Source organism: Berghia stephanieae, chromosome 9 (assembly GCF_034508935.2).
Source record: "Berghia stephanieae isolate SIO BIC M18660-M18661 chromosome 9, UCSD_Bste_1.3, whole genome shotgun sequence".
Classification (NCBI taxonomy): Eukaryota; Metazoa; Mollusca; class Gastropoda; order Nudibranchia; family Aeolidiidae; genus Berghia; species Berghia stephanieae.
In genome coordinates this window covers 31313902-31341401 of record NC_088368.1, presented here as the reverse complement: position 1 = coordinate 31341401, position 27500 = coordinate 31313902, and the positions used below count along the sequence as shown (strand labels likewise).

Genomic DNA, 27500 nt, shown 5'->3' with positions numbered 1-27500 from the left:
CAATAAAAATATAAGAGAACAAAAATGGGAGGAAAGAAAATGAGTGGGAATTTTTACATGGACCTCTTTATATAATAATTTATGTTTTCCTCTCAGTGGTAGGGACAGACTATCATGGTAGTTTTTTTGTTGGTTTGTTTTTTTTTTTAAGCGGGAAGAGGGAGGAGAGAGGGGGGTAATTAAAAATGAAAAAAGTAGTGACAATTACCCGACGTGCTTAATTGCAGTAATAAATTTATTATTGATTAGGGTTCAATTATTTGTGTAAGAGTGCGATTGTGTTTGTGTGAGAGAGAGTGTGTGTGTGTGTGTGTGTGTGTGAGAGAGAGAGAGAGAGAGTGAGAGAGAGAGAGAGGGGAAGGGGGTATGTGGACAGACGAAGAGAGGGAGAGAATAAAGATAAAAGAAATATAGAGGGGGAAGGGGGAGAGGGAGAAAGAGAAGGGGGGGGGGGGAGGGAGAGAGAGAGAGAGAGAGAGAGAGAGAGAGAGAGAGAGAGAGAGAGAGAGAGAGAGAGAGAGACTAGAGAAAATAAATACCTAAAGAAAGAGTTACTATATATTTGAGAGAAGACACAAATCAAACGATTGACAAAATATGGACCTAATGCAATCCCTGTTGACATCAAATATTCATCAGCCCATCTGTCTACCCAACTGTAGTCTGGCAAAACACAGTTTCCTCATTTTGGCCAAAATCCGTCGGCAATGAAAGTTTTAAAAAATAATTTTTAATAGTTCTTCAGAGCCGTGAGGCCTAGAAAGCCGAAGTTATCCCGGTTTCTATAGCGTGAAACGGGCAATAGCAATTGCTTGCTATCCTTTAGATGCACCCGGGATCGAACTCGATCCCATTGCGAGTGAAGCGAGTGCTATCGGGACCCATCTCTTCGACGATGAATTCATTTATTTCAACTCAAAATCCTATCTTTAACACTTAGTTGAGCCGGAGCTGTAATATAATAACCGTTTTAAAACGATGTGCCATAAATGGAACTTAACGTTTCCTAGACATATTATTTTTTGTTGTTGTATTTTTGCTAGCCCGTAGTTGACATTTTAATTTCACACCAAACTGGGAGAAGGCGTTAACATGACAGGTGCCTGTCCTAACATCCTATCGCACCAATAGGTATTGCTGCTGCACCAAAACAGTCACAATATTTATAAACGACACTATCAAAACAATGCCTATGATTTAGCCTGTGCCTGGCCAGTCTTCCCTTGGAGAAGAGCCTAAAGACAAATTTCCCCGTCGAATGAATAAAGGGATTTTATTTTTAAATTAATAATAATAGAAGTATATTTAACTATTAAGCCGTATTTGTGTGAATGTGGTAATGTAATAGGTTAATTTTTTCCTCTCTCCTGTAACGAAATAAATAAACAAACAAATCAATAAATAACCCCGAGCTTTTAGAGTACTCAATGTGATTTAGTTTAGCAACACTATACGTAGAGAAAGAATGATGATAGAAAGATAGATAGACAGAGAAAGAGAGAGAGAGAGAGAGAGAGAGAGAGAGAGAGAGAGAGAGAGAGAGAGAGAGAGAGAGAGAGAGAGAGAGAGAGAGAGAGAGAGAGTATATAAACACTATGAGAGAGAGAGAAAGGTGGGGGGGGGGGGGGGGGGGGAAATAAAAGGGCAATAAACTTGCACATTAAAATCCATAACCCATAATATTCATTCCATTTTGAAAACCTTTCCCCATTACGTGTCCTTTCATCTAACATACATTACGCCACGGTTCAACCATTCCATCCACGGATATATACTCTCTCTCTCTCTCTCTCTCTCTCTCTCTCTCTCTCTCTCTCTCTCTCTCTCTCTCTCTCTCTCTCCAGCCCTTTCATCGTCAAATCCTTTCAGACTACAATGAATGATAGGCAAAATGCTGTCTGACCTTTCTCTGAAAAATATTCTTTTTATTTCTCAACTCAGGCAATAACGGCTCCAGAAAGATTTAACAAACACAGACACACACAGACACACACACAGAGAGAGAGAGAGAGAGAGAGAGAGAGAGAGAGAGAGAGAGAGAGAGAGAGAGAGACACACACACACACACACACACACAAAGAAAGAAAAGAAAAAGGAAAATAATAATCATCTTTTCCAACCCTTTTAAAGGTTCTAAAAACCGAAAGATATGTGTTAGCAAAAATACCAATGTATCACTATCATCATCATAATAATAATATCACTATTATTATTATTATTATTATTATTATTAGTATCATTATTATTATTATTATTATTATTATTATATTATTTATTATTATTATATTATTATTATAATTATTATTATTATTATTATTATTATTATTATTATTATTATTATTATTACTATTATTATTATTATCATTACTAATATTTTTATTATCACCATCAATCATTTTCTATGACATCAACTATGTGGATTACTTCGTCTATTTCTAAGAGAAAATATAACTACCTACTCAGAATTCTGATTATTTTGTTAACATATAAAGACTAAAGTTTAAAATTGTTTTACAGAAATAAGAAATATGCCTTTGAACTGTTGTTCAGATTTGTTTTGGGTTTTTTTTTTTCATCTCTCTCCTCCCTTTCTTCTTCGTGAAATACACATTTAATTTGATGCAGAATTTCAAAACTTGTTTGACTGGGTCTATTAAGAACTTTCTAATAATGCATTAATTCATTTAAATCGTTCATCCCTCAAACAATAAAAATCAAGCATTGACAACAACAAACAAACAAAAAAGACGGCACTATAATTTTTCTCATACGACGAGACTTTTATCCCCCCTCCCGAAAAATTAAAAATCCATTCTCCTTTATCACCTCGGCGCCATCATTTAATTAATCGGTCAAATAAAACTCTTTCACACAATCGTGTAATGTGTACTGTGCAAACACCCAAAATCCGCCATAGCACACCTCCGGGCGAATGTCAAACAACTACCGAAGATTTCACCTATAATTTGACAAGGTTGTTGAAACAACACACAACAGAACACAATATCGCCATTACCAAATCTATTGTACTGTTGAAGAGTATATTGAATACGACTTTCAATGGGCCCTCACTTCTGTAGCGATTTCAATAGAACCTTCAAGCAAATGGGACTGTTTAAATCTAGACAACATTAACAAGCCCTTGACGGAAGTGGGTTTTTGCCTGTGTTTATAAAGTGTATCTCCATACCTGGAGGTGGTAAGTGAGCAGTAGATGTCTTGAGGCCATCACGCCAACACAGACACAGATTTGTATTGATGTTATGTATTTAGCTAAAATACTCATAACATCCGCCAGCCGGATGTCAGATACCAACATAACACACAGAAATTGTGTGAAACCTTAAACAAGCATAGACTGGTTGATAGAATTTCGTGAGATGAGACTATTCATTAAAATGGCTGTCTGAAAGAAAAAGAAAAAAAAAAAGAGCTGAGTGAGGTCAATTTTAACATCTATTGACAGTTATATAATAATAATAATAATAATAATAATAATAAATAATAATAATAATAAATAATAATAATAATAATAATAATAATAAATGGCATTTATATAGCGCTTTACCGCGTTGTCACAGGCTCTAAGCGCTTTACAGTGATATAAAACAAAACATATTACAGTGAGACAAACGTGAAGGAAACGTGATACGAATTCAATTTAACAACAACAAAATATGAAAATAATATTGCAACATTATGAAATTTGAGCTTTGAGATATTGCATAGAAAAAAAACTCACTCAATGTGTTAAAAGTGATTTGCAAGAGATCCCAAGCCTGGACCAAAACTGTGACACGTATGTCCTCTCCTTGTTCTTCTTCTTCTGGAAGCCTCCAATATTGTCGAGGATCACTCCACAGTTTGTAGGGTATTTAGTATTACATTGTGTCGTGGTTTAAAATTCATCAGTATAAGTAGGACGAGACATGACAGTGTGTCGACAAAGACAACGCTGTTTGCGGTTGGGTAGTTCTCGTTCACCGGGCTATGGTGAGAAAATGTAAGTACAGATGACTCACCATTGCGTTGCCCATGGCGGGATCGAACCATGGTGGTATGCAACAAGAACAGAGGCCGCTCAACCCGCTCTTGCTCGAGAAACATCGACCGAACAAACAAACGTGTGCGAAACTTAAAAGCCAAAATGCCAGCCTCAAGCCTTTCCATGCCAAACGGCTGAAGTAAACGCTTTTAAAAAACCTCAGAAAAACCTGAGCTTTTATATAGCGCAATATCCATGCAATGTGCTCAAAGAGCTCTACAAGGGGTCCCTGACTAACAGAGACAGACACAACGCTGTGAACGGCCAGATACTCATTTTACACCTGAGCACGGTGAGAGAATGTGAGTAAAGAGCCTTTTCCAAGGACTCAACTATGCGCCAAGCGTGACTCGAACTCGGGACCTTCCGATCCGAAAGCGAGTGTCATACCACTAGACCACAAAGCCGCAGATATTGACATTTGACGTAAAACGCCCAATTGGTAATCCCAGGTTCTTCCCACACTATATTATACAACTTATGCACCTGATTACACACGATTTTTCCGATGGCGTCAACATTTTGCGCCTTCGCCGAATAAACACTATTAATCAATTGAACAAACTTCTTGCATTGTGTTGAATCAAACTCACACAACACTGCAGGCGACTCATTCTGAGGGACTCCAAAGGGATTTGTTTACAAATACCTTGCCCTATCAACTTGCGAAAAGTGTCGCTTTCATGTCAATGACAACGTTATCATTGTCCCCACTTTGTGAGTTCTCTTAAGAGGAACAATAGGACCGAGTTGTTTGTATGTATTGTTTCACGATTTCCCCCCAGAGGGAAAGACATGGAGTTCTCTCGCATCACGTGACAACACTTTGTATCTTTAGAGGTAAATGAGTTGGGAGTCTGTCAATCACGTATTGAAACGGGGTTTTTGTTGAAAAAAAATGTGTTGTAATATTTGTATACGAGTGCGTGTTTCTCTCTCTCTCTCTCTCTCTCTCTCTCTCTCTCTCTCTCTCTCTCTCTCTCTCTCTCTCTCTCTCTCTCTCTCTCTCTCTCTCTCTCTCTCTCACCTGATTTCGCTATCGCTCGCCCTCTCTATATCCCTCGTTCTCTCTCTCCGATTGTGTGTGTGTGTGTGTGTGTGTGTGTGTGTGTGTGTGATTATGCGCGCGCGCGTGAAGGGATAGAAATGCCGTATTCCTTGTCTTAAACTAGCTTCAATTCACGGAATCATGAGTGGACAAGGACTTTTCTTATAACTGTCTATTTTACGGGGTGCCGAGGGGAGGTGAGAATACATTCCGGTTGTAAACAGTGGCGGGTATTACAGATAATATATGACCTTAGAACAAAGCCTAACAGGAAACCTATACTGTAGGATATAAAAACTAAGTTCCCCGGTACCTGTGTTGGGGTAAAAATGGTAAAAGCATTCATTGTGAAGCCCATTGACCACGATGAAAATGTGAAAAAGCCTAAATTATTTATAGCATTGAATTGACCTGGTGAAAGAGAAACACGATTATATGGACTTACAATTCCAACCTCAACTTCCTTACCGCGCAAAAATCTGAACAAGTCTGTATTTAATCTGTATCAAACAGCAAATGACACGAACTAAAAATAAAACAACAAAAACGATTCTCTCATTTATCTCGGTCTTAGCATCTCAAGTACGAGTCACTGTTTGATGATGACAATGTTATCGGGCCAACTTGTGAACACGAGTGTTCTTGAAGGGTGGAGAAGATATCGTATCTGTAGAACGGTGAAACATTATTATTATCACCACCATCATTATTATTATTATTATTATTATTATTATTATTATTATTATTATTATTATTATTATTATTATTATTATTATTATTATTATTTTATTATTATTATTGTTATTATTATTATTGTTATTATTATTATTATTATTATTATTATTATTATTATATTATTATTATTATTATTATTATTATTATTATTATTATTATTATTATTATTATTATTATTATTATTATTATTATTATTGTTATTTTTATTTATTATTATTATTATTATTATTATTATTATTATTATTATTATTATTATTATTATTATTATTATTATTATTATTATTATTATTATTATTATTATTATTATTATTGCTCTCACCAGTTATCACATTTATTGCTGTTGCGGCTACAGTGTTATAAGTGTAACTAATTTATCGAAAATATTATAAATAAATAATTATCGGTACTGGGAGTCAGCAATTACTGTGAAATCTCAATAAAGCCAGAACAGCCAGTCGGGACCTGACCGATCGTTTGACTTTCAGCAAGGTTGATTTTATCCATTATAAAAATGAACACGCTTAGATAAAGAACAGAAAACTTGTGACCAACAAGATGTGTTGACTTTAAGCAACATTTGACTTTAAGAGTGTTTATATTAAGCAGGTTCCATTGTAACTATAGCCAAAACGAACACGCCTTGAATAATAATATTATTATGATAGTAAGCCTTCCCTCTTCATTGAATGATAACAATCGTATAACTTAATCGCATATCAGTGCATGCACTTGATAAGTTTGTCAATATAGTTGAGTTATCACAACATACGTAACAATAATCAATGGAGGACTTGTTGCGTGTGAAATAACATCTCAATATCTAGCACTAGAAACCATTAGAGATGGCGGGAACATTTTACGTAGACGTGCCAAGCAACACTGTCTAACAATTTCTTGACAGAGCGTTTTGACAATGTACGCCTGTAATATGATAATAGTAAATATAATATTCGCTTTTGACCGAATGATAACAGTTGTACAACTTTATCACATGTTAGTATAAATACAATGTACGCCTGTAATATAATAGTAAATATTCGCTTTTGATTGAATGATAACAGTTGTATAACTTTATCACATGTTAGTATAAATACAATGTACGCCTGTAATATAATAGTAAATATTCACTTTTGACTGAATGATAACAGTTGTATAACTTTATCACACGTTAGTATAAATGCATCGGATTGCCTTGTCGTTATAAATATAGTAGTCTTATCACAACAATACAACAATCAATGGCAGATTTATTATCACAACAATACAACAATAAATGGAAGACGTGTGTGAAATAACATCTCATATCGACTACCACAAGAAGCCATTAGACAGCACGGGATATATTAGGCATTCACGCGAAAAACCAACACTGTTGAACTTGGGAGGCAACCGGAAGGGGGGGGGGGGGGGTGTATAGCTCAAGATCCACAAAACGTGCTCAAAGCAATGTACTAGGAGACCCTAGCCAATAGCTACATTTAACATGTAGGACGACATCATTCAAGAATTGAACATTTCCAGGTCAAAAAAGTTATAACAACCTTTGAATAATCATTTATCTCGAGTGGCGACAGTTTGGTGCGCCACAAGCGACGTGTACATATATGCAGGTCTGACATCCGAACCCAGTTATGGGCCTGGTTAAAAATTGTTGTTATGGACAATATTTTGCGACATGTTCTGAGATTTCTATTACAACAATGAGCCCATAAAGAATTGGGTTATCAGACCTGCAAAAAAGTACACGTCGGTACCAAGGCGATAATACAAAGTTTCAAAGTTTATTCAATCTTAGGCTTTCGCCAATAAATCACACAATTTGATGGAGTCAATACATTACGTATATATGTTTTATTTCGTTCCGCATCAAATGTAAGAGTGTACTTGGTACAATAACACAATTACGAATTAGATATGTATACTTTCTCAAGCCAATGTACATTTTTAAAAAAACTGGAAACGCGGATCTGTGTGTCTGTGCGTGTGTGTGTGTGTGTGTGTGTGTGTGTGTGTGTATGTAGTAAATCGTGCAGTCACTGAAGCATAGAAAATAAACACCAATCGGGTGTATAATATTTTAGTACATGTACAATATCTACCTCCAATAAAATATCAGACTACAGTATTATTTCGTTATGCCGACCAGGCATGCGATTAAATGAAAAATTAGACTGTTTACGACAAGTCAACTTGTTAAAACAATGTGAGAATACTTGACTTTAAAAAGTAGACAAGCATCAAACACAGACCAAATATTGACTGAAAAAGCCTCAACTAAAATGCACAACAACAGAACAGGCGTGCAGATCACACCAATACAACATCAACATTTTACATAATAAATATTCGATTGTTTTCTGCCTATCGGATATGGAAGTAAACTGCCGAATCAGTCAGCGCAGCGCCACAATTTGTGAGTATATATCATAATTTGACACAGTCATGATATTGATTCCACTACGTCAATGTGCAACAAGGGGCTTTATTTTTCAATCTGATTTCTACAATTCGCTCGTCTTAAAATCTGTGAATAATGCTCAATACATGCAAGGCTGATTATTTCGGCTTCCAGGTATGCATTGAAGATAGCTATGACTGGTACTGTAAATTGATATATATATATATATTATCCCACTTAAAAATAATGTTAGCCAGCCAGTACATTTACACACAGTATGCAAGCAAGCCCATCTCAGCACAACAATGGGGTAGTGGTAGCAGTGACAGGAAGGGAGCATTAAAATAGGTGATGAAGGACAGAGAATGGAGGGGGGGGGGGGGGGGGGAGGAGGAAGGGGTCAGCAGAGACGGCCAAGAGGACAACCACCACCACAACTACCACTACCAAGGCAAACCAACTACCTGTCGTGTCGTGCCTGTCATCCTGCGTTGGTCACCTGAATCGGTCCTCCATAATTTTACACCTGTTGCACGTGCCATTGTCCGTCATTGTCCGCCTCCCTTCATCCCCCTTCCCCATCCCCCCCAAATCCTAAAATTGACACGACAAGTCAGTCACCACCATTGGTCATCCTCTCTATCCCCCTCCCCTTGACTCAATTAAACGCACCGGCCCGCCACCACCACCACCCCCCTCCCAATTCTTTCAGTTCCCAACATACACCGCCCGATGTCCACCTTTCTAGACAAGGAACAAAGAGGAAGAAGGAAGGCAAAACTGTGACACATTAGATATTTTGGGCAGAAGTACACGGGGTGAGGAGGGGAGAGGGAGAGAGAGATTATGAACTCCTTTGGAACACTGAATTAATTGAAACCCCAAGGATACAGTTCCGTCTGTATCTACAAGTAGTTACACTCACGCACACAGAGAAGGGATAGGGGAGAGGGGCAGGAGAGAATGAGAAGAGAAGAAAGAGAAAGAAAGAGAGGAGGGAGAGAAGAGAAGAGAGAGAGAGTGAGAGAGAGAGAGAGAGAGAGAGAGAGAGAGAGACATTCTTGGAACCCGGAGAGTGTTATGCCCAGGGATTAAAATGAATCACAAAATGATTTACCAAACAGCTGGAGAGCCGAAAATCCCGAATGTACATGTATTACATTATGTCTCCATTGATTCAAAGACAGACCGTTAAAACGTTTATCCAAGTACACTGTACATCTATAGATAGTATGCACTTGGCTTAGAAGTTCACAACATTGCCATCCGGAAGTAAAACTGGCCAACACACAAAACGGTGTGTAACCTTGAAGGTTTATAGACTGGTTAATACAATACAGTTTAGTGAGAAGTACTCATAAACGCGGATGGCAAAAAGCAATAACAAAGACATGAGTTACGTCATCTTCAAACTATCTATAGATAGAATGCGCTTGGCCAAGGAGTTCACAAAATTGCCATCCGGAAGTATAACGGACCAAGACACAAACTCTGTGTAACCATGAACTTTTATAGTCTGGGTAATACAGTTTAGTGAGAACAACTCACAAACGCGGATGGCAAAAACAATAACAAAGGCCTGAGTGACGTCATCTGCATACTATCTATAGCGCTAGGCAGGCCTCTGGAAGACCTCGAAGCCCTCCGAACTTACTGACTGATCAAAATGCAACACACTCAAACTTGTACATTTATTGCATCTGCTGAGTGCAGCCTTCGTGAACTCATTCATGGCTTGAGGATTTCAACAAAAAAAACAAAAAAAAACATGTCACTATACAAGGCGATGATCACCAAGAGAGAGAGAGAGAGAGAGAGAGAGAGAGAGAGAGAGAGAGAGAGAGAGAGAGAGAGAGAGAGAGAGAGTGAAAAGGTCTGAATGTAGCCGTCTTAAACTTATAGACTGACCCAAGGACTTGTACTTTACTCCTAAAGAGCATGTGATGAAATAATAATGTGAAATTGAATGTAAGCTTCAATTTAATTACAAAAACAGATCAAATGAGCGTTTCGGGTTTCCGGTTTATCAACAAAACAGGATGGATGAAACATATGTATGTATGTATGTATGTATGTATGTATGTATGTATGTATGTATGTATGTATGTATGTATGTATGTATGTATGTATGTATGTATGTATGTATGTATGTATGTATGTATGTATGTATGTATGCACCCCTTGTGCAGGACATTCAAAGCCAGAGACAGTCACACAAAAACCATGACAACAGAAGATTGGGCGGGGATCAATCAATATGCGTAACTTTATTACCTGCCCATCACTGGATAACGTAACCTTCCATCAAACGCGAGACATTCTGTCACCTCTTGGACAGGACATAAGACAAGCGCATGAAGAGATCACATAAAGTCGCAGGTTCACTAATGCGTGGCAACCTAAGCGCGTAACGACCTCTACAAAAAAAGGAGACAGTCTTGTCATTTACTGGACATTAGGTTAAGAATGGCGAATGAAGGAATTAATAACTAGTCACTAAGCCCCTTGGGGCAGGAGTTAATCGACGCTAATAGTAATAGCAATTGCTTGCTACTGTATTGATAGGATGCTAGACTATCACAAAGTACTTTCCGCCAGATGTAACAGATACCAGCTACCGAATAAAGAAATCGAACAACATCCGGTATCCATCTCGACGCGAGTCGAGTGCCCTATCAATACCTCCGAACTATAATGATCATTCGAGTACGTATCGAAGACTTGCAAGCTCTCTCTCTCTCTCTCTCTCTCTCTCTCTCTCTCTCTCTCTCTCTCTCTCTCTCTCTCTCTATCTATCTATCTCTGCAAGAGAACCAAAATACCCAACGCTATAAGCGTAACATGCTTAAACATCAGCCACTCTCACCAAATAGTACACTAGTAATAGTAACCATTAACATCTCTATAGATGACAATACTAGTAACAAACGACACAGTCTCCTCTGCTGTCACCATGTTGACAGGACATACATTATAGAAAACAACCATGTCATGTGATCTGAGTAGAGCAATCGCCAAGAATATAATGTGTCTTAAAATAGCAAGTTTTATCCCGACATAATAACGAATTGAGGAGACAAGTAAAAACAAAAACAAAACAAAAACAAAACAAAAACAACTAGAGTACATCCCAAGCGACTTCCCCTGAGACTCGAACTCAACAATATAATATGTATTCAAAGGCGAGCGCCTCAGTCGTTCCGAAACTGGTCGCGCACACCGTTCCCCCGCCTCAAATCCTTTTGATGTATTTTGTCTCATGAATTAACGATAACCCATAACGCTGGATAACCGAACACTGACAAAACACGTAATTTAAAAATATCAAACTCGGAAATTTATCTTATATCAATATTATATATATATATATATAGATTACGATGACGTTGAACCAGCAACCGATTGTGGAACGACCAGGGGAAAAACGGCAAAATAATGTCTTTGATTGACATAACCACTCGCCTGCATCTGCATATCACTAAGACCTAACGACCGGAGTACGGTTATATAATATAGTTTTGTTTTTGCTTTTAAATAGACCATTGTGGATGCAGCAAAAGAGCGCATTTATATAGAGCAATATCAAGGGGCCCATGCCAACAACAACACCTAACCATGAGAGGCGATACAATTACACGTTTGCTAGGCGACATTACAATTTTTACCCAACAGAGACAAAGCTGTTATCGACCAGGTACTCATTTTGCATCTGAGTACGGTGAGTAAATAGCCTTTTCCAGGGACTCAACTATGAGCCGCTCAGAGTGGGACTCGAACCCTAGACCGTCCGGTCCGAAGGCAACTGTCACATACCATTAGACCACATAAGTGAGTGGCGATCAGCCCAGCCCTATCAACCTTATATAAGACATCGATGCTCCGAACCAACAAAATCGTAAATAACGATGCTAAAACGCGTTTTGTCACTGCACCACCAGTCACCATCATTGTCTACTGTCCTTGTGTGAATTCAGCCGTATAGAGAAACATATGTCGTATTATTCCAACCACGTAATACCCCAGTTGTCTTTGTTCCTTTGTCCGACTACGTTGAAAGTTAATCAGTTAATCTTTGTACCTGCTCGACAAACTTTGTTATGAAATCGTAAACCCGACTCTCGTCCAATTTGTCGGAGACATAAAAATGGTACAGATTTATCTCATACATTATTTATGAGGTAGATTAAGGTTAAAGAATAACTGTATTCGCGATGTGAGCGTAGGAGTCAGTCTGTCTCTCTCTCTCTCTCTCTCTCTCTCTCTCTCTCTCTCTCTCTCTCTCTCTCTCTCTCTCTCTCTCTCTCTCTCTCTCAATCTCGAACATTACGGACTCTACTCTATCCCCACAAACTTTATTATCAATATGAAACATAATTAGGATTATTATTTCAAATCTTGTCATCATTATTTTAATTTGATAATACAGAATCATAGGACAGAGGCTTTCCAAAATGGTAAAATACTTAAACAACAACTACAATAATTACTACTACTAATGATGAGGATGATGATTATAATAATAATAATAATAACAACAACAACAACAACAATTCCCACAGCCACCATCCCAGTAAGTGACGAAGCACATCGAATCCTGAAATTTAAAAACAAAAATTTAAAAAATACAAAAAACAAAACACAAAAATGGGAGGGATTCAAACATAAGATTGGAATGTTAAAAAACAAAAATTAAAAAATAATAACATGGGCGGGCCCAAAAGAAAAATGCCTCTGAGATATTATAACTTAAGAATAATGTCGCGAGACGTAAAAAGAGATACACACTTTTATTGTATGAAAGCAGCATGGATTATTCTCCTACTTTTGGAATTGCACGGTGGGAAAAGAGATAAGATAATAACATATCTAAACAAAAATCCAATTTGTACAATGTACTTACAGCTGCAACTTACGATAAAAGAAACATATAAGCGAACAATGGTTTATATAAGATTAAAACCTGAATATCTTGGATATGATTAATGTTTTATTTTATTATTTTGTTCACAACATGAATTAGAATTAAACCTGAAAACCTGCTAGATTAATGTGGAACGAATGACAACGAAGGATACGTTTTAAGAGAGGAGGCAGGAAACATCGGCAAAACCGTCATACATTGGACACCGGAAGGAAAGAGACGATGAGGAAGGGCCCGAGTAACTTGGAGGAAAACAGTGAAGGAAGAGATAAGAGAATGAGGAGACCGGGGGGCGGCATGGAGGTCCCTAGAGAGGATGATGGAGGTCCTTCGTTGCTGTCCTACATGCCAACAGGCTCAATGAGCAATAAGGGGGTAAAATGAGTAACACGTATAGTTATGACACAGTCCCAGAGAAGATAGAGAATGGTAGATAGAAAATTAAACAATAAAGAAAGGTAATAGTAGGGCTAAACCTTAACTCGTAATTAATATATAAAACGAGAGCATTACAAGAGCTTCCCACCAACAGCAAGCAACACCGAAGCATTTGGGACGAAACAATATGCCTATAATGAACCAAAGCAGTACAATTTTGATGAGTCGACACTAATACCGTCCATGCTCTTTTATTTTAACCCGAGTATGGCATGAAAATATGAGAAAAGAATTAATAAACGACAGAATCCCAATAACACTACAGTGTCACGCCCTCGTGGCTATGCTGATGAGAAGACAACCAACGTATATCAAAGACCATCATGCTATCATAATAATTGTACTTATAAAGTGTAAGACCACTGGAAGACCCCGAAAGTCCCCCCACAACACAATCAAACTTGTTCTTTTGCATATGCTTAGGAAAGCCTTTGTAAAGTCAAGGTCATAATACATCCTCTAATCTGTCCAATGAAACTGCAGTGAGGCTGTCATTGGAAGAAGAAAAAAATCGACCAAATGGTCAATCCATGGCGGCAGAGAAAAGCCGGTCGGTAGGAGCAACGAATGAGATTGTATAGACTCGGCGGTTCCTTAGACAAAATCGTGGATAGGGCATCGAGTGAGAATGGGATGGAAATTGTGTGGAATTTATAAATGAAAGCTGTCGATTCTCATGACACCGGATCATTGGATCAGGCGCCAAGTGTGAGGTTCGTGTGAAGAACAGATGGGGAGGGAGGGGAGGGGAAGAATGTCGTTTGCGCATAGGATAGACCGACATGGATAGAGATAAATAGACATATAGAAAGATATCTGCTTATCTGGCAGCAGACAGACACACAGATAACAGAGACATAGACAGAACGAGATGAAAAATGTACGCAAAGACAAATAAATGTGTCAGAGAGAGAAAGAGAGAGAGAGAGAGAGAGAGAGAGAGAGAGAGAGAGAGAGAGAGAGAGAGAGAGAGAGAAAAGCAAAGTCATCACGAATCAATCCGCCGCACCATGGCATATTAGAAATCAAGTGGTCCTCATACATAAGACCACACACACACACACACACACACACACACACACACACACACAGATGATGTTCTTACAGACGTGTTTAGTCTCGATCCTAAAACACTGATATAATATTTGTTTGTTGCTTTAGGTCTCTTCCAACACAATTGAGGTTATATGAGAGACCGCTGAAACAAAAAAACAAGCAATCTAACAAAAATAGTACAAATGTCAATCAAAATCATAACCTAAAGATATAAGCTAAATTATAAATAACCAAGAACAAAGAGGCAGAGGATTTACAGGAAAAAAAAATATCCCCTGTCAACAATACAATCACAAACCAAAGAAGCAGGATAGGCTAGTAAAGAGAAGAAGAAACGACATCACTATCGGATCGTACACCCATGCGAACATCATAGGTATATGATTCAAGGGTGATGCTCCCATCCAACCACCCGCGCTATAATACACATTACGCATGCACTCCTAATACATCACAGGTGACTGTACTATAACATCAGGTAGAATACCACTCTCATTATTTGTACTTTAGGAACAAATCGACGACCATTGAGCTGACACAGACACCGGAACACACCCTTTCCCCATCCCCTATATCTTAACCAAATGCCATATTTATATACTTATCTCTAGAAATCATCACTGTTTTAAAGCATTCGAATTGATGAAGAGTAATCTAACATGTGTACAGCTCTTCTGAGTAAGAATAGATCATTTATTACAACTTTAACAGTTGGTTCAACGAGTCAGAATAGGAAGGGGGAAAAATCCGAATTTGGCAAAGTGTGGCCCATGAAAAATCTGACGTATAACAATGAAATATGTAGTGACAGGTAAGCCATCGACTTAGCCCTGCACCCTCGACAATGTGGAAATAAAAATATTTAAAAAATTAAAAAGCGCAACAATAGCAGGTACGGTCACAATATAATAATATCTCAGGTGTAAAATGAATACCTGGCTGTTAAGAGTGGTGTCTCTGTCCGAAAAAATGTAAAATCGCCTAACAGGCGTCAGGCGTCACATCTTATCCTACATGTTAAGTGTTGCTGTTGTGTGGTTAGGGACCTTTGCAAAGCGCAAAGTGCAAAGCTAGTGGATATTGCTCTATATAAAAGCTCTCTCTTTTCCTTTATGTTGGTAATCAGTACTGTTTAGCATCCAAGGTAAATGCGACGAGAGGAGCGAGGACAATAAAAACGATTTAGGCATGTGATTTAATACATCTAATCAGACGCCGGGACAGCAGGGGCCAAAACAAAATTTAAAGAAGAAAAAAAGGAAAATAAACGATACCGGAAAGGGGAAAATACTATACAACGAAGTCTAGCTAAATCCACCGGTACTCAAATATCATCTAAAAAATCCGTACTAGCCGCGATACAACCAACATGTAGATAACATCATAACCAACAGTTTGAAAAAAAAAAAAAACAAAACCCGCAGAAATGTCATCCTAATGTCAAAATACCCCAGCAAGCCACGGCTCGGACAATCTCTCGCCGTCACACTCTCGTAGAAAGAAGTAGATAGAACCCCGCAGACAGAGACAACCAACTTTAATGCATCTGGAAAAGAACAACAACAACAAAAAGAAAAAACAACAACTCCAAAACAATAACAAGGAGAGAGGGCGAAGAAACTCTACGGTGCTGAGGAGACATATATACAAAAATGAAAGCAAAAATATGGAGCACAGTATTCCAACGAAACAAATTCTTGTCTTGAGTGATTCGATGCCAAATCATTATATCAATGGATTATCGGGGATTCCCGATGTCAGAAAAAAAAAACAAAAACAAAAAAAAAACGGGGGTTCGTTTGAAGACGTTCCAAGTACAACACAGGTACAAATTATTACACACAGACTGAACCTCTCCTACAGGTCATTGTCTCACTCATCCCCAGCAATGACGTAGCGTGTAGGAAAACGCCAGAAAATAAAACAAAAAATTATGCTGTAAGCCGCTAATTGTGGGCAAAACAATCACAAACAGCTGTAACCCACACATAAGCAAATATATGCTATGTGGTTAGCAAAAAAAAAAAACAAAAACTAATAACATACGGCAACTGGATATAACGACACCAACACACAACACGAGGAGTGGGACTAACACCATTTGTTTTGTTTGTTTGTTGCTTTAGGTCTCTTCCAACACAATTGAGGTTATATGAGAGACCGCTGAAACAAAAAAACAAGCAATCTAACAAAAATAGTACAAATGTAAATCAAAATCATAACCTAAAGATGTCAAAAGCTAAATTATAAATAACCAAGAACAAACAGGCAGAAGATTTACAGAAAAAAAAATATCCCCTGTCAAAAATACAATCACAAACCAAAGAAGCAGGATAGGCTAGTAAAGAGAAGAAGAAACGACATCACTATCGGATCGTACACCCATGCGAACATCATAGGTATATGATTCAAGGGTGATGCTCCCATCCAACCACCCACAGGACTAACACCATGGCAGACATAATAAAAATATATTCAAAAGAAGACTCTTAAAGTTCAGTGTGATTTAATCTATAGCAACAATACAAAATAATCAACCGCCATCCTCTGTAATCAGACTTTTCGGTAATGCGTTTAAACCTGGGACATCATCTATAGATGCCACGAGTATAAACACAAGAAAAGAGGTAAGATGGGAGGGGGAGAGTAAACCCTGCATTATCCGGGGCCGAATGAATGCAAAGCAATTCTAAATTCAAATGAAATATCTCCGAACCACCTCCGCCGTTATATCCGTAACAAAACAAGCCTACTACAAGAGGAGGATTTGGAAACAAAAAAACTCAAAAGAAATAAATACATTTCCTTTTAAACAAAACTAACGCATCTATATATCTCTTTCGTATCACAATGACAAAAGATGCGAGAGCGGCAACAAAAAAACGCTTACAAAATTGGGGGAAGATTAAAAACCGCGGCGGTCGGTGATGCCCATAGCCAAAACTTCACACACCCATGAATCATTCCGTACATCCCCTGTTATTACCGTATTGTGCTAACGTTTTTTCACCGTCCCCTCGTACATCAGGAGGGGACAAAAGGATGTACCGAACGACAATCAACAAGTGTGTTACACAGTAACAACAACACGCAGTATTAAACGAGACAACACGCATAGAAAATCACGCGAATTACATTTATACAATATATACAATTATGTTACATTCAACTATACGCCATCTTATTACCTTTACATAATGACACACCTACCACGAGCTCAAACAAAATTCTGTAATTTTCACCGGGGGAAAAAATCGGAACTGTAAGGAGAGAAATCAACACAAAATGCATGTCTAAAAACTGTGGCTCTAACTAAAAATGCTTCAAAATATCAACAATGTCATTCTGTTTGGTCACCCATCATTAGCAAAAGTAACAATTTCAAAAAGTCGCGCCTATAACATTGATGAAAAAAAATCCCAATCAGGAAGGGAAGGGAGAATGCGAATTTAGACATTTAAAAAAAAATCTGTATAAGATCGCTTAAACAGATACAAGAGGCAGGATGATAATTACCATCTTACTTCCCGAGTTATATTGAGCACCAAAACAAAACAAAAACAAACAAAAAACGTATAGTATATTATGATTTATTTTCAGCCTCGTAACCGGAAGCAACAAGTCCTCTTGTTTAAGAAGTCATGTGAGATCAAAGTACGATCTAAAACGATTACACGAGAGCTTCAACAACAACAACAACAAAATTATATATATATATATATATATATATATATATATATATATATATATTATATATATATATATATATATATATATAAAATATATATGAAATAAGAACAATGATTGTTTTGCAGTTGTTTTGTAAAGACTTAAAATCAAGAATGGCAAATGATTTTGGAAAAAAAAAAGAACATTTTACATCCCTGTAAAATACTTGAAAGTCTGGGAAATAACCAGATACAGATAAATCATTAAAACACTAACGAAAATGGAATAAATAACAATGTGAAATTGAATGTAAGCTTCGACTTAATATACGAAAACAGATTAAATGGACGTTTCTGGCCTCCCCTCTATCAACAAAGCAGGATGAATGAAACACTACAGACGAATATTAAATTGAAGCTTACATTCAATTTAACGTTGTTAATTATTTCTTCGAGCTTCGAGCAGAAACAGTTGCATAACGAAAACGGAAAGGCATCGGACGGAACGGTACAGATCGTTCTCATCCGAAGCCTTTCCGTTCTCGCTTTATCGTTAGTATTTTCACGATCCCAGGAGGCCCCAGGCAGCATAGAGAATACAGGACATCCTAGTCTGTGTCAGGCAGCCCCCCACCGCTCTCTGATAAATCATTAGCACTCCCTGGAGAACTATACAGTCTGTGGAGATGGAGATGGAGGGAATTTCTCCTGAGTCACGAAGAGTACAACAGACAACAAGAACAATAAACAAGAAATGAGGTGAGTCGGAAAGTGTCAGAAGACAACAGAGAATAAAAACTTCGTGGCGGCGATGGGGACTCGAACCCGCGACCTTACTAGTACAACTACGCCTGGCCGAGGAGTTCGTGACTCTACCACGACGAGAGTTAAAGGTACTGATAGATCAGTCGGTATAGCACTCGCTTCACACACGAAGTAAGTTGGAGAGTCGAGATTTAATTTCTGATCCCCAGACCACCCAGCAGTGATTTGGTAGCTGGGACTATCTGATCTGGCGAAAAGAGATAGAGAGAGAACGAAAGAAAGAAAGAGAAAGAGAGAGAGAGAGAGAGAGAGAGAGAGAGAGAGAGAGAGAGAGAGAGAGAGAGAATGAAGAAAAACAACCACTTCTCTTTAAAACCAATCCATAATATTATATACATACACAACGAGGTGTACATATATACAGGTCTGACATCCACTTATGGGCTTAGTGTAACATTGTTGTAATGGACAATATTTTGCGTCAATTTTTGAGATTTCCATTAAAACAACGAGCCTATAAGGAATTGGGTTATCGGACCTGCAAATAAATGCACGTCAATACACCATAATTGAATAGAATCCCATTAACTCTACAGACACGCAATTCGTTATATTACAACTACGACAACAACAATACTTCTTTTATCATTATTATTATTGACAGTGTTGTAATGACGATTATTATTATTATTATTATTATTATTATTATTATTATTATCATTATCATCATAACTGTTGTTGTTTTTGTTGCTAATATTATCACCATCACTGGCCCTCGCTCAAAATTAGACGGCGTAATCATAATTTCAAGGTATCCACCATCTCATCTATTCATGACAGAAATAACAGCTATTTATCTCTACAAAAATACACTGCAATACAAATAAATGGATGTTGTTGATAATAGCTAATAACAGACTGTACACAAACACACATACACACCATACAATGAGACAAGACAAATTATTAGAGATGCATGTATTATCATCATCCTAGCCTAATTGGTGCATTTGCTCTAGGAGACCTAAATGAAAGATGGAAGAGACAGTGAGAGAGAGAGAGAGAGAGAGAGAGAGAGAGAGAGAGAGAGAGAGAGAGAAGGGGGGGGGGGCGTGGAGGCGGAGTCTCGTGTCTCGTCATAACGCAACATGTCTGGAATGCAAGCCTAAGGGAGTTTACCCCCCCCCCCCCCCAACACACACACACTTCTCCCCCATCAACAGCATGATTCGATTTTGCGCTTCTACTTAGCAGGCCTCGTCGACAGAGCAGATACGGAGATGCAACTGGGTCTTTAATTGTTGTAGCCCAATTCGTACAAAATTAACAAAGTATGCTCTCCCACTGCAAAAACGGTCGCGTGTCCATTTAAAATGAACAAAAATATACAAATATATCCCCCCCCCCCCCCTAGATAACTCCTAGTAGTCTGTGCCCCCCCCCCCTTCCCCCAAATCACATTCGACATCGTATGTATATAAGTCTGCCCATGGAAACACAAATTATCTCTGTATATAGCAGTACCCTCCACCCACAAGAAAAAGAAAGAAAGAAAAGAAAATAGCTACATATAGCAGATTGTCAATATATAGATGAATTATACAAGTAGCAGTTCAATATGGAAGTCGATCAAATTATGAATACCCGAGAACGAAATCTAACGTAGCAGACAAAACTGCAGATTGTTAAATTTATTAAATTAATTGAATGGCATAAGGTAGGAGGCGAGGCGGTGTCGAGGGCTTTAAATCCCTGGCGTGTATTTAATCACAGCACGGTGTGAAGGAACTCGCCTTCTACTCGACCTTTATCCACAGCCATGTGTCAGAGACGTTCATAAATCACAGAATGATAAGATTATCAAAATCTACGCGTAGTGGTATTAGTAATACCGATTGCAGATTCGGGTGTGCTGGGCAGTAGTAAGTTACCTGTAACGTAAAACGACCGTGATATATCATTATCATTAGTATTATCAAAGAGGAGTGGATGGATGATACGCATTGGTCATCTCCAAATATCTCTCTCTCTCTCTCTCTCTCTCTCTCTCTCTCTCTCTCTCTCTCTCTCTCTCTCTCTAATCTCAGGAAATAAGATAAAAGAACAACATAAAGAATACACATTTGTCAGGATGTAAAGAACATGTTTAGAAACAATGGAAACATGTCAAATAAATGCATTGACGAGAGCCAGGAACTTCTCTTCTAAATAACAAAATCATGGAAACTCACGTCAAAACTACCCAGAAAACTCGCTCTTCATTATGCGAAATCCCAGTTTTTAGGCCCATAAATAATCGATCGATAATTGAAGAACGAGTTTTCCAACAGAAATAAACATCGTCTTGTTTGTCCTTTTTTTAAATTGAGTTTTTATACATCGCAACACCCACTAAATGTGCTCAAAGCGCTTTACAAAGGGTCCCTGACCAACAGTAACAGTTAACACATTTAAAACGAGACATGACGCCTGTTAGGTAGTATTACATTGTTTTAGGATTGAGACAACGTGGTAGACGGCCAGGTGCTCATTTTACACCTGAGCATGGTGAGAGAATATGAGTAAAGAGCCTTTTCCAAGGACTCCACTATGCGCCGAGCGCTTCTGAATCTTCCGATCCGAAAGCGAGTGTCATACCACAAGACCACATAGCCGCACAGCAGTTGATTATAAAGTGTAGGAAGTCCCCATCAGCATGAGAACAATTACTAAAATAACTAGCAATCATCACATAAGCGGTGTGCAACATCTCTATAGAGAGATGATAATGGCTAACCCAGCTGATGCCTGAAATTGAAATCATCAGTGATAACGTGAATGTAGCATGAAGAAGGTACAAGAACATGAATAACATTAACATCAACGCAATGTAAGGAATAAATCTTCTGTTGTATGTTATGTAGCTTGCCTTCAGACATGAGGCTTAGATCTAGACAGTGATAAATTATTATTTTAAAATCCCTTACCCTTAAACTCAAGCACACACACACACACACATACACATAACCATAAAACAACAACAAAGATAGAGAAAAAGGAGTCTTTATAAGAGTAGACATTATAATCTATAACATTGTGCTTTATAAATTGAGTCAGTTTCATTTTCTAAAGATAGATACGGGATTTTAAATGTTTGTGTGTGTCGGGGTGTATGTGTGTGTGTGTGTGTATGTGTGTATTTATGTTTTATGCTTTGTGTGTCGTGTATGTATGTTCCTGAAATGGCATGATTATAACGCTGGAGGTAACGTTTGGTCTTCAATGTTCATGTCTAGGGTAATTTAGGCAGCTTTTCATTTACACACTTTCACATATTCTTTAAATTTCAATCTTTCATTTTTAACTTTTACCTGCTTCCAGAGTGTAACTTTAGGCTATACCATTGGTCATTAATATACAGGTAGGCAGCCTTTAGCTTTATAGACACTTTTGCCTCCTCATCTAATAGTTACCTGCGAAGCCTAACCTTAACTTTTAACTCTTTTCTACCTTTCATAATATTTCATAGGTATAACAACGAGGCCTTACCTTTGTCGCCTTGGACTGAGGGAATAGTCCTAGTCGTAAACAACAGTAGCAGAGGGAGTAATCCAAAACAAGTTATCACAAACGAACGATGTTGAGGAGGCTTCATCGCTCACGATTCCAAATAAACTCCAATTAGAAATATACAAAAAAATCCAAGGAAATAGGCACCACATCACACTCCATACAAATCCAAAGAAACCATTTTTGAATCCCTATTGAACGGGAAAACATGAAAACGAAGGCGAACGATTCTAGTACAGATCCTAGATAACTTTTATTTTCGTTCACCAATTCTTGTCTATAACTAACTCTACACTACCCTAACACAAAGTTTACTCATGGTACTTGCCTTACACCCCTTGAATTGTTTAGAATATTACTCCGCACCGAATTGCACCTGCCGCTTTTTTAACAAAAGTTTCTGTGTTATTAATTATATGATAAAAACTTTATAAGGATAATAAATTTTCATATATTTCGATTTTCTCAACCACAAAACATATCTATCGTTTATCAACGCGTAGGAAATATAATTTTTACGTGGCGAAATAGATCGGAGTGGAGTGAGAGGGTGTGCTACGGCGCCCCCATTTCACCCGGTGCATTGATGAAACTGGTCGCTGATTGGTTGGCGAATTTCGTTGAAGGAGAATGTGGGGGACACATTCCCTTTTCATCGTTCACTGCTTGGGGACTTTCTCGTGTGTGTGTGTCTGTATATGTGTGTGTTGTGCGCGTGTGTGTTTGCGTATCTCTGTGTGTGTGCGTTTGTGTTGCTGAATGCGTGTGTGTGGACGTATGTGAATGCGTGCTCTATGGGTTTATGATCGCATGCAATGGTATGAGAGAGCCGAGAAGAAAAGCGGCGGGCGAAATGGAAGCAGAGTTGAAACCAGAGAGAAAGAAACGGCAAAGAACATGAATAATAATAACAATTTAAAAAGAAGAAGAAGAAAAAGAGCGAGTTACACACACGAGCGCCTCAGGTAGAACTGTACAGGTGAAGAAAGGTAGATAAATGCTTAAATTATTGAAGAGAAAAATGTTTATGATGGTTCATGGTAGCTAATGCGTTACTTTTTTTAAAGGTAGCGGACAAGAAAGAGGCTTATAAAATATAAAGGTAAAAAATTCATCTGAGCTTAAATGAAGAGAAATTTTTAAAAAGAAATAACTATTTTAGAAAATAAGCACAAAACTGTGCATATTAGATTTTAAAAAAAAGATACGCTTCATAAATTTTTAGACCCACTCGCCTTAATCTGATATTTATTATGCCGTGAATGCAGTAGATAGATGGTTGGTAAAAAAACCCTCAAAATATTCAGAACTAAGAAGTTTTCGTTTTTTTATTTGTTTTGAGTTTGTTTTAATTTAATTTTTAAAATTTATTCTTTGGCTTTCTTTTTATATTCGGTTGTTTTGGGGGTTTTTTGTGGGGGTGTTTTGTTTATTTGTCTTTTTGTTCTTTTGTTGGGTTTTGTTTGTTTTTTCGGTTATTTTTTTGTTTTGTTGTTTGTTTTGTTGGGGTTCATTTTTTTGTTCGTTGGATTGTCTGTTTATTTCATTTTTAATTTTTTTTTTCAATTTGTGAAACAAAACTCAATCTTCTCAATAAATTTAGCTTTATTTAGAAAGTTAAGCTTAAGCTTTATGGTTGCCTCCAACATAACGTTTTTTTTAAAAGACAGTTGGTCCCAATTGAGCTAAAAGCGCTATACAAATTAGAATCAAGTATTGCAGGTTTAGATGAAGCATGTCCATAATACCTTGTGCTCAGCATGATGAGCTAGTTATGTTTACTGCCACAGTAAGATCCGAGGAGGATGAAGCTGTACTATTAAAAAAAAAAAAGAACTATTCCTTTTGTACGACGTCCCTTAGTCATCATATTGAATATCGTATATCTATCTATCTATCTATCTATCAATCTATGTATCTATCTATCTATCTATCTATCTATCTATCTATCTATCTATCTATCTATCTATCTATCTATCTATCTATCTATCTGTCTATCTATCTTTCTATCTATCTATCTATCTATCTATCTATCTATCTATCTATCGATCGATCGATCTATGTATCTATCTATCGATCTATCTTTCTATCTATCTATCTATCTATCTATCTATCTATCTATCTATCTATCTATCTATCTATCTACTATCTATCTATCTATCTATCTATTACTATCTATCATCATCTATCGATCGATCGATCGATCGATATCATCATCTATCTATCTATCTATCTATCTATCTATCTATCTATCTATCTATCTATTCTATCTATCTATCTACATCTATCTATCTATCATCTATCTATCTATCTATCTATCGATCTACTATCTATCTATCTATCTATCTATCTATCTATCTATCTATCTATCTATCTATCTATCTATCTATCTATCTATCATCTATCTATCTATCTATCTATCTATCTATCTATCTATCTATCTATCTATCTATCTATCTATCTATCTATCTATCTATCTATCTATCTATCTATCTATCTATCTATCTATCTATCTATCTATCTATCTATCATCTATCTATCTATCTATCTATCTATCTATCTATCTATCTATCTATCTATCTATCTATCTATCTATCTATCTATCTCTATCTATCTATCTATCTATCTATCTATCTATCTATCTATCTATCTATCTATCTATCTATCTATCTATCTATCTATCTATCTATCTATCTATCTATCTATCTATCTATCTATCTATCTATCTATCTATCTATCTATCTATCTATCTATCTATCTATCTATCTATCTATCTATCTATCTATCTATCTATCTATCTATCTATCTATCGATCTATGTATCTATCTATCTATCTATATACGTAAGATCACGTTATTCTAAAACAAACAAGGCTTAAAGGAGATTTGATAGGAACTTGAAACATTTTAATAGGTTCTGAAATAGTTATAAATACTTTATTTTGCGCTTATGAAACTATATTATTTTTAATGGTAAAGTTAATAGAGGTTTTTTAAAATAAAATAAATAAAAGTACATAGATATCTTTCTTCATTTTAAATCGATTTTGTGTCTATTTTTTATTTGCTAATAACATGTTACAGTGAATGACATAATCAGTCGGATGGTGAAAAGGTTGGAACTGAGATATTTCCAAGTTTAGTTAGAAGCTCAATTTTTTTATCCAAAATGAATTCTTGTCATAAATGATTAAATCAACCCTTTTTGTACATATTCGAGAAATATTACAGCTAAATTTCACTTCTAAATATTTCTTTCAGCTAGTCAAGTTTAAAAAGTATAAAATTTGAGAAAAGTTGCTGGATACCTTTCCCATACATAATCTGACCATAACTTCATGAAAAATCACCCGGTTTACTTCAAATAATTATTAAAATGCTCTGGGGAGCATATTCTTTCAGAAAACGAAATAAATGCAAATCCCAAATTTTCACCTTCCGACTGATTATGTACTGACATATATTTGTAAAGATTTTTAAAAATGTATTCTAAAATAAAATCATACTAACATTGAACTGTAAATATTTAATCACACAAGCCGTTGACACAAAGCATAAACAATGTCTACACACCACTATTCCAGCCCCACGCGTTTAGATAAAATATTCACATCATCTACCTGCCGGACAAAACGTACCGACACACAAAACTAGGTCTAACTTGTGCGTTTATAGTATGATTTTAGTGAGAAATAATCACCAGAATTGCTGTCTAATTTTTTTTTTTAAACTGTGCGACGTCAATAGGCTTCAACAGTCATGTCGTCACTTCCCTCGCAATGACGCATGGTAGCTTAGTAACTGGCTCTAAACTATCGGAACAATGGCGGACGCCCTAATGAAATATTTCTCCGACGAGCATAAAAGTGTATCCAGAGGAGAAAAACATCATAAATATGATCATGTTTTGACTTTTATACATTCTGATCACAAGACAAATGAAAAGTTCTAGCCAGCACGAAGAATAAAAAGTACCGATTTCTTTGTTTAGAACCACGATGGCCGCCGTTGCTGGGCGACGTGACATCAGACTATTGAATCCAATTTCGTTTCTTGTATGCCACCTTTTTAAACAACAACAATGGAAATAGAACACCACAGAGAAAGTCACTATAATCACATGACTGAAAAAAAAATCACATATTTTCCAGACAGACTCGTTTCAACATAGTCTAGTTAACTGTAATCGCCGGAATTTGAAAACTTTAATTTATAAATTTTCAAAGAAATATAAGCAAATGCGAACGCATAGCATTGATCAATGAAATCAAGCCAGACAAAACAATAGATAGTATGTGCTTGGCCAAGAAGCTCACAACATTGCCATCTGGAAGTATAACGAGCCAACACACAGAACTGTGTATAACCATGAACTTTTATAGTCTGGTTAATCGTAGCCATCGTTAACTTATAGCCTGACACTGACCAAACAAATGCCGTCAAAATGCCAGTCTTTGGCCACTAAAGAAAACAAATCGTGAGTTGTATTCAATAGTTCAACCAATGAAATAACTTGTTTCCATGAGCTCTACTAACGACAACTCACTAGGCGGTGCAAAAACCAAATAATGACGTCAAACTGCCAGGCTTTTTGGGTTTCAGTGACAGGCTATCACATAACGATGGCTACGGTAAGTCACTATAATCACATGACTGAAAAAAAATAATCACACAATATTTTCCAGACAGAATCGTTTAAACATAGTCGAGTTAACTGTAATCGCCGGAATTTGAAAACTTTAATTTATAAATTTTCAAAGAAGTATAAACAAATGCGAACTCATAGCATTGATCAATGAAATCAAGCCAGACATAACAATGAATAGATAGTTCGAAGTTGACGTCACTCAGGTCTTTGTTATTGTTTTTTTGCCATCC

The 27500-nt window shown here is 37.0% G+C and overlaps 1 protein-coding gene across 1 annotated transcript in view; it reads right to left on the bottom strand.

Moving 5' to 3' along the window:
• LOC144980047 (uncharacterized) overlaps window positions 1-22920 on the bottom strand; it is a gene marked incomplete in the record, with an annotated part of 149905 nt that extends 126985 nt beyond the window's left edge. The window contains 1 exon segment of the mRNA XM_078927522.1: window positions 22603-22920. Within this exon segment, the coding sequence (XP_078783648.1) occupies window positions 22603-22708 (106 nt within the window).
• Between the last annotated feature and the right edge of the window lie 4580 nt (window positions 22921-27500).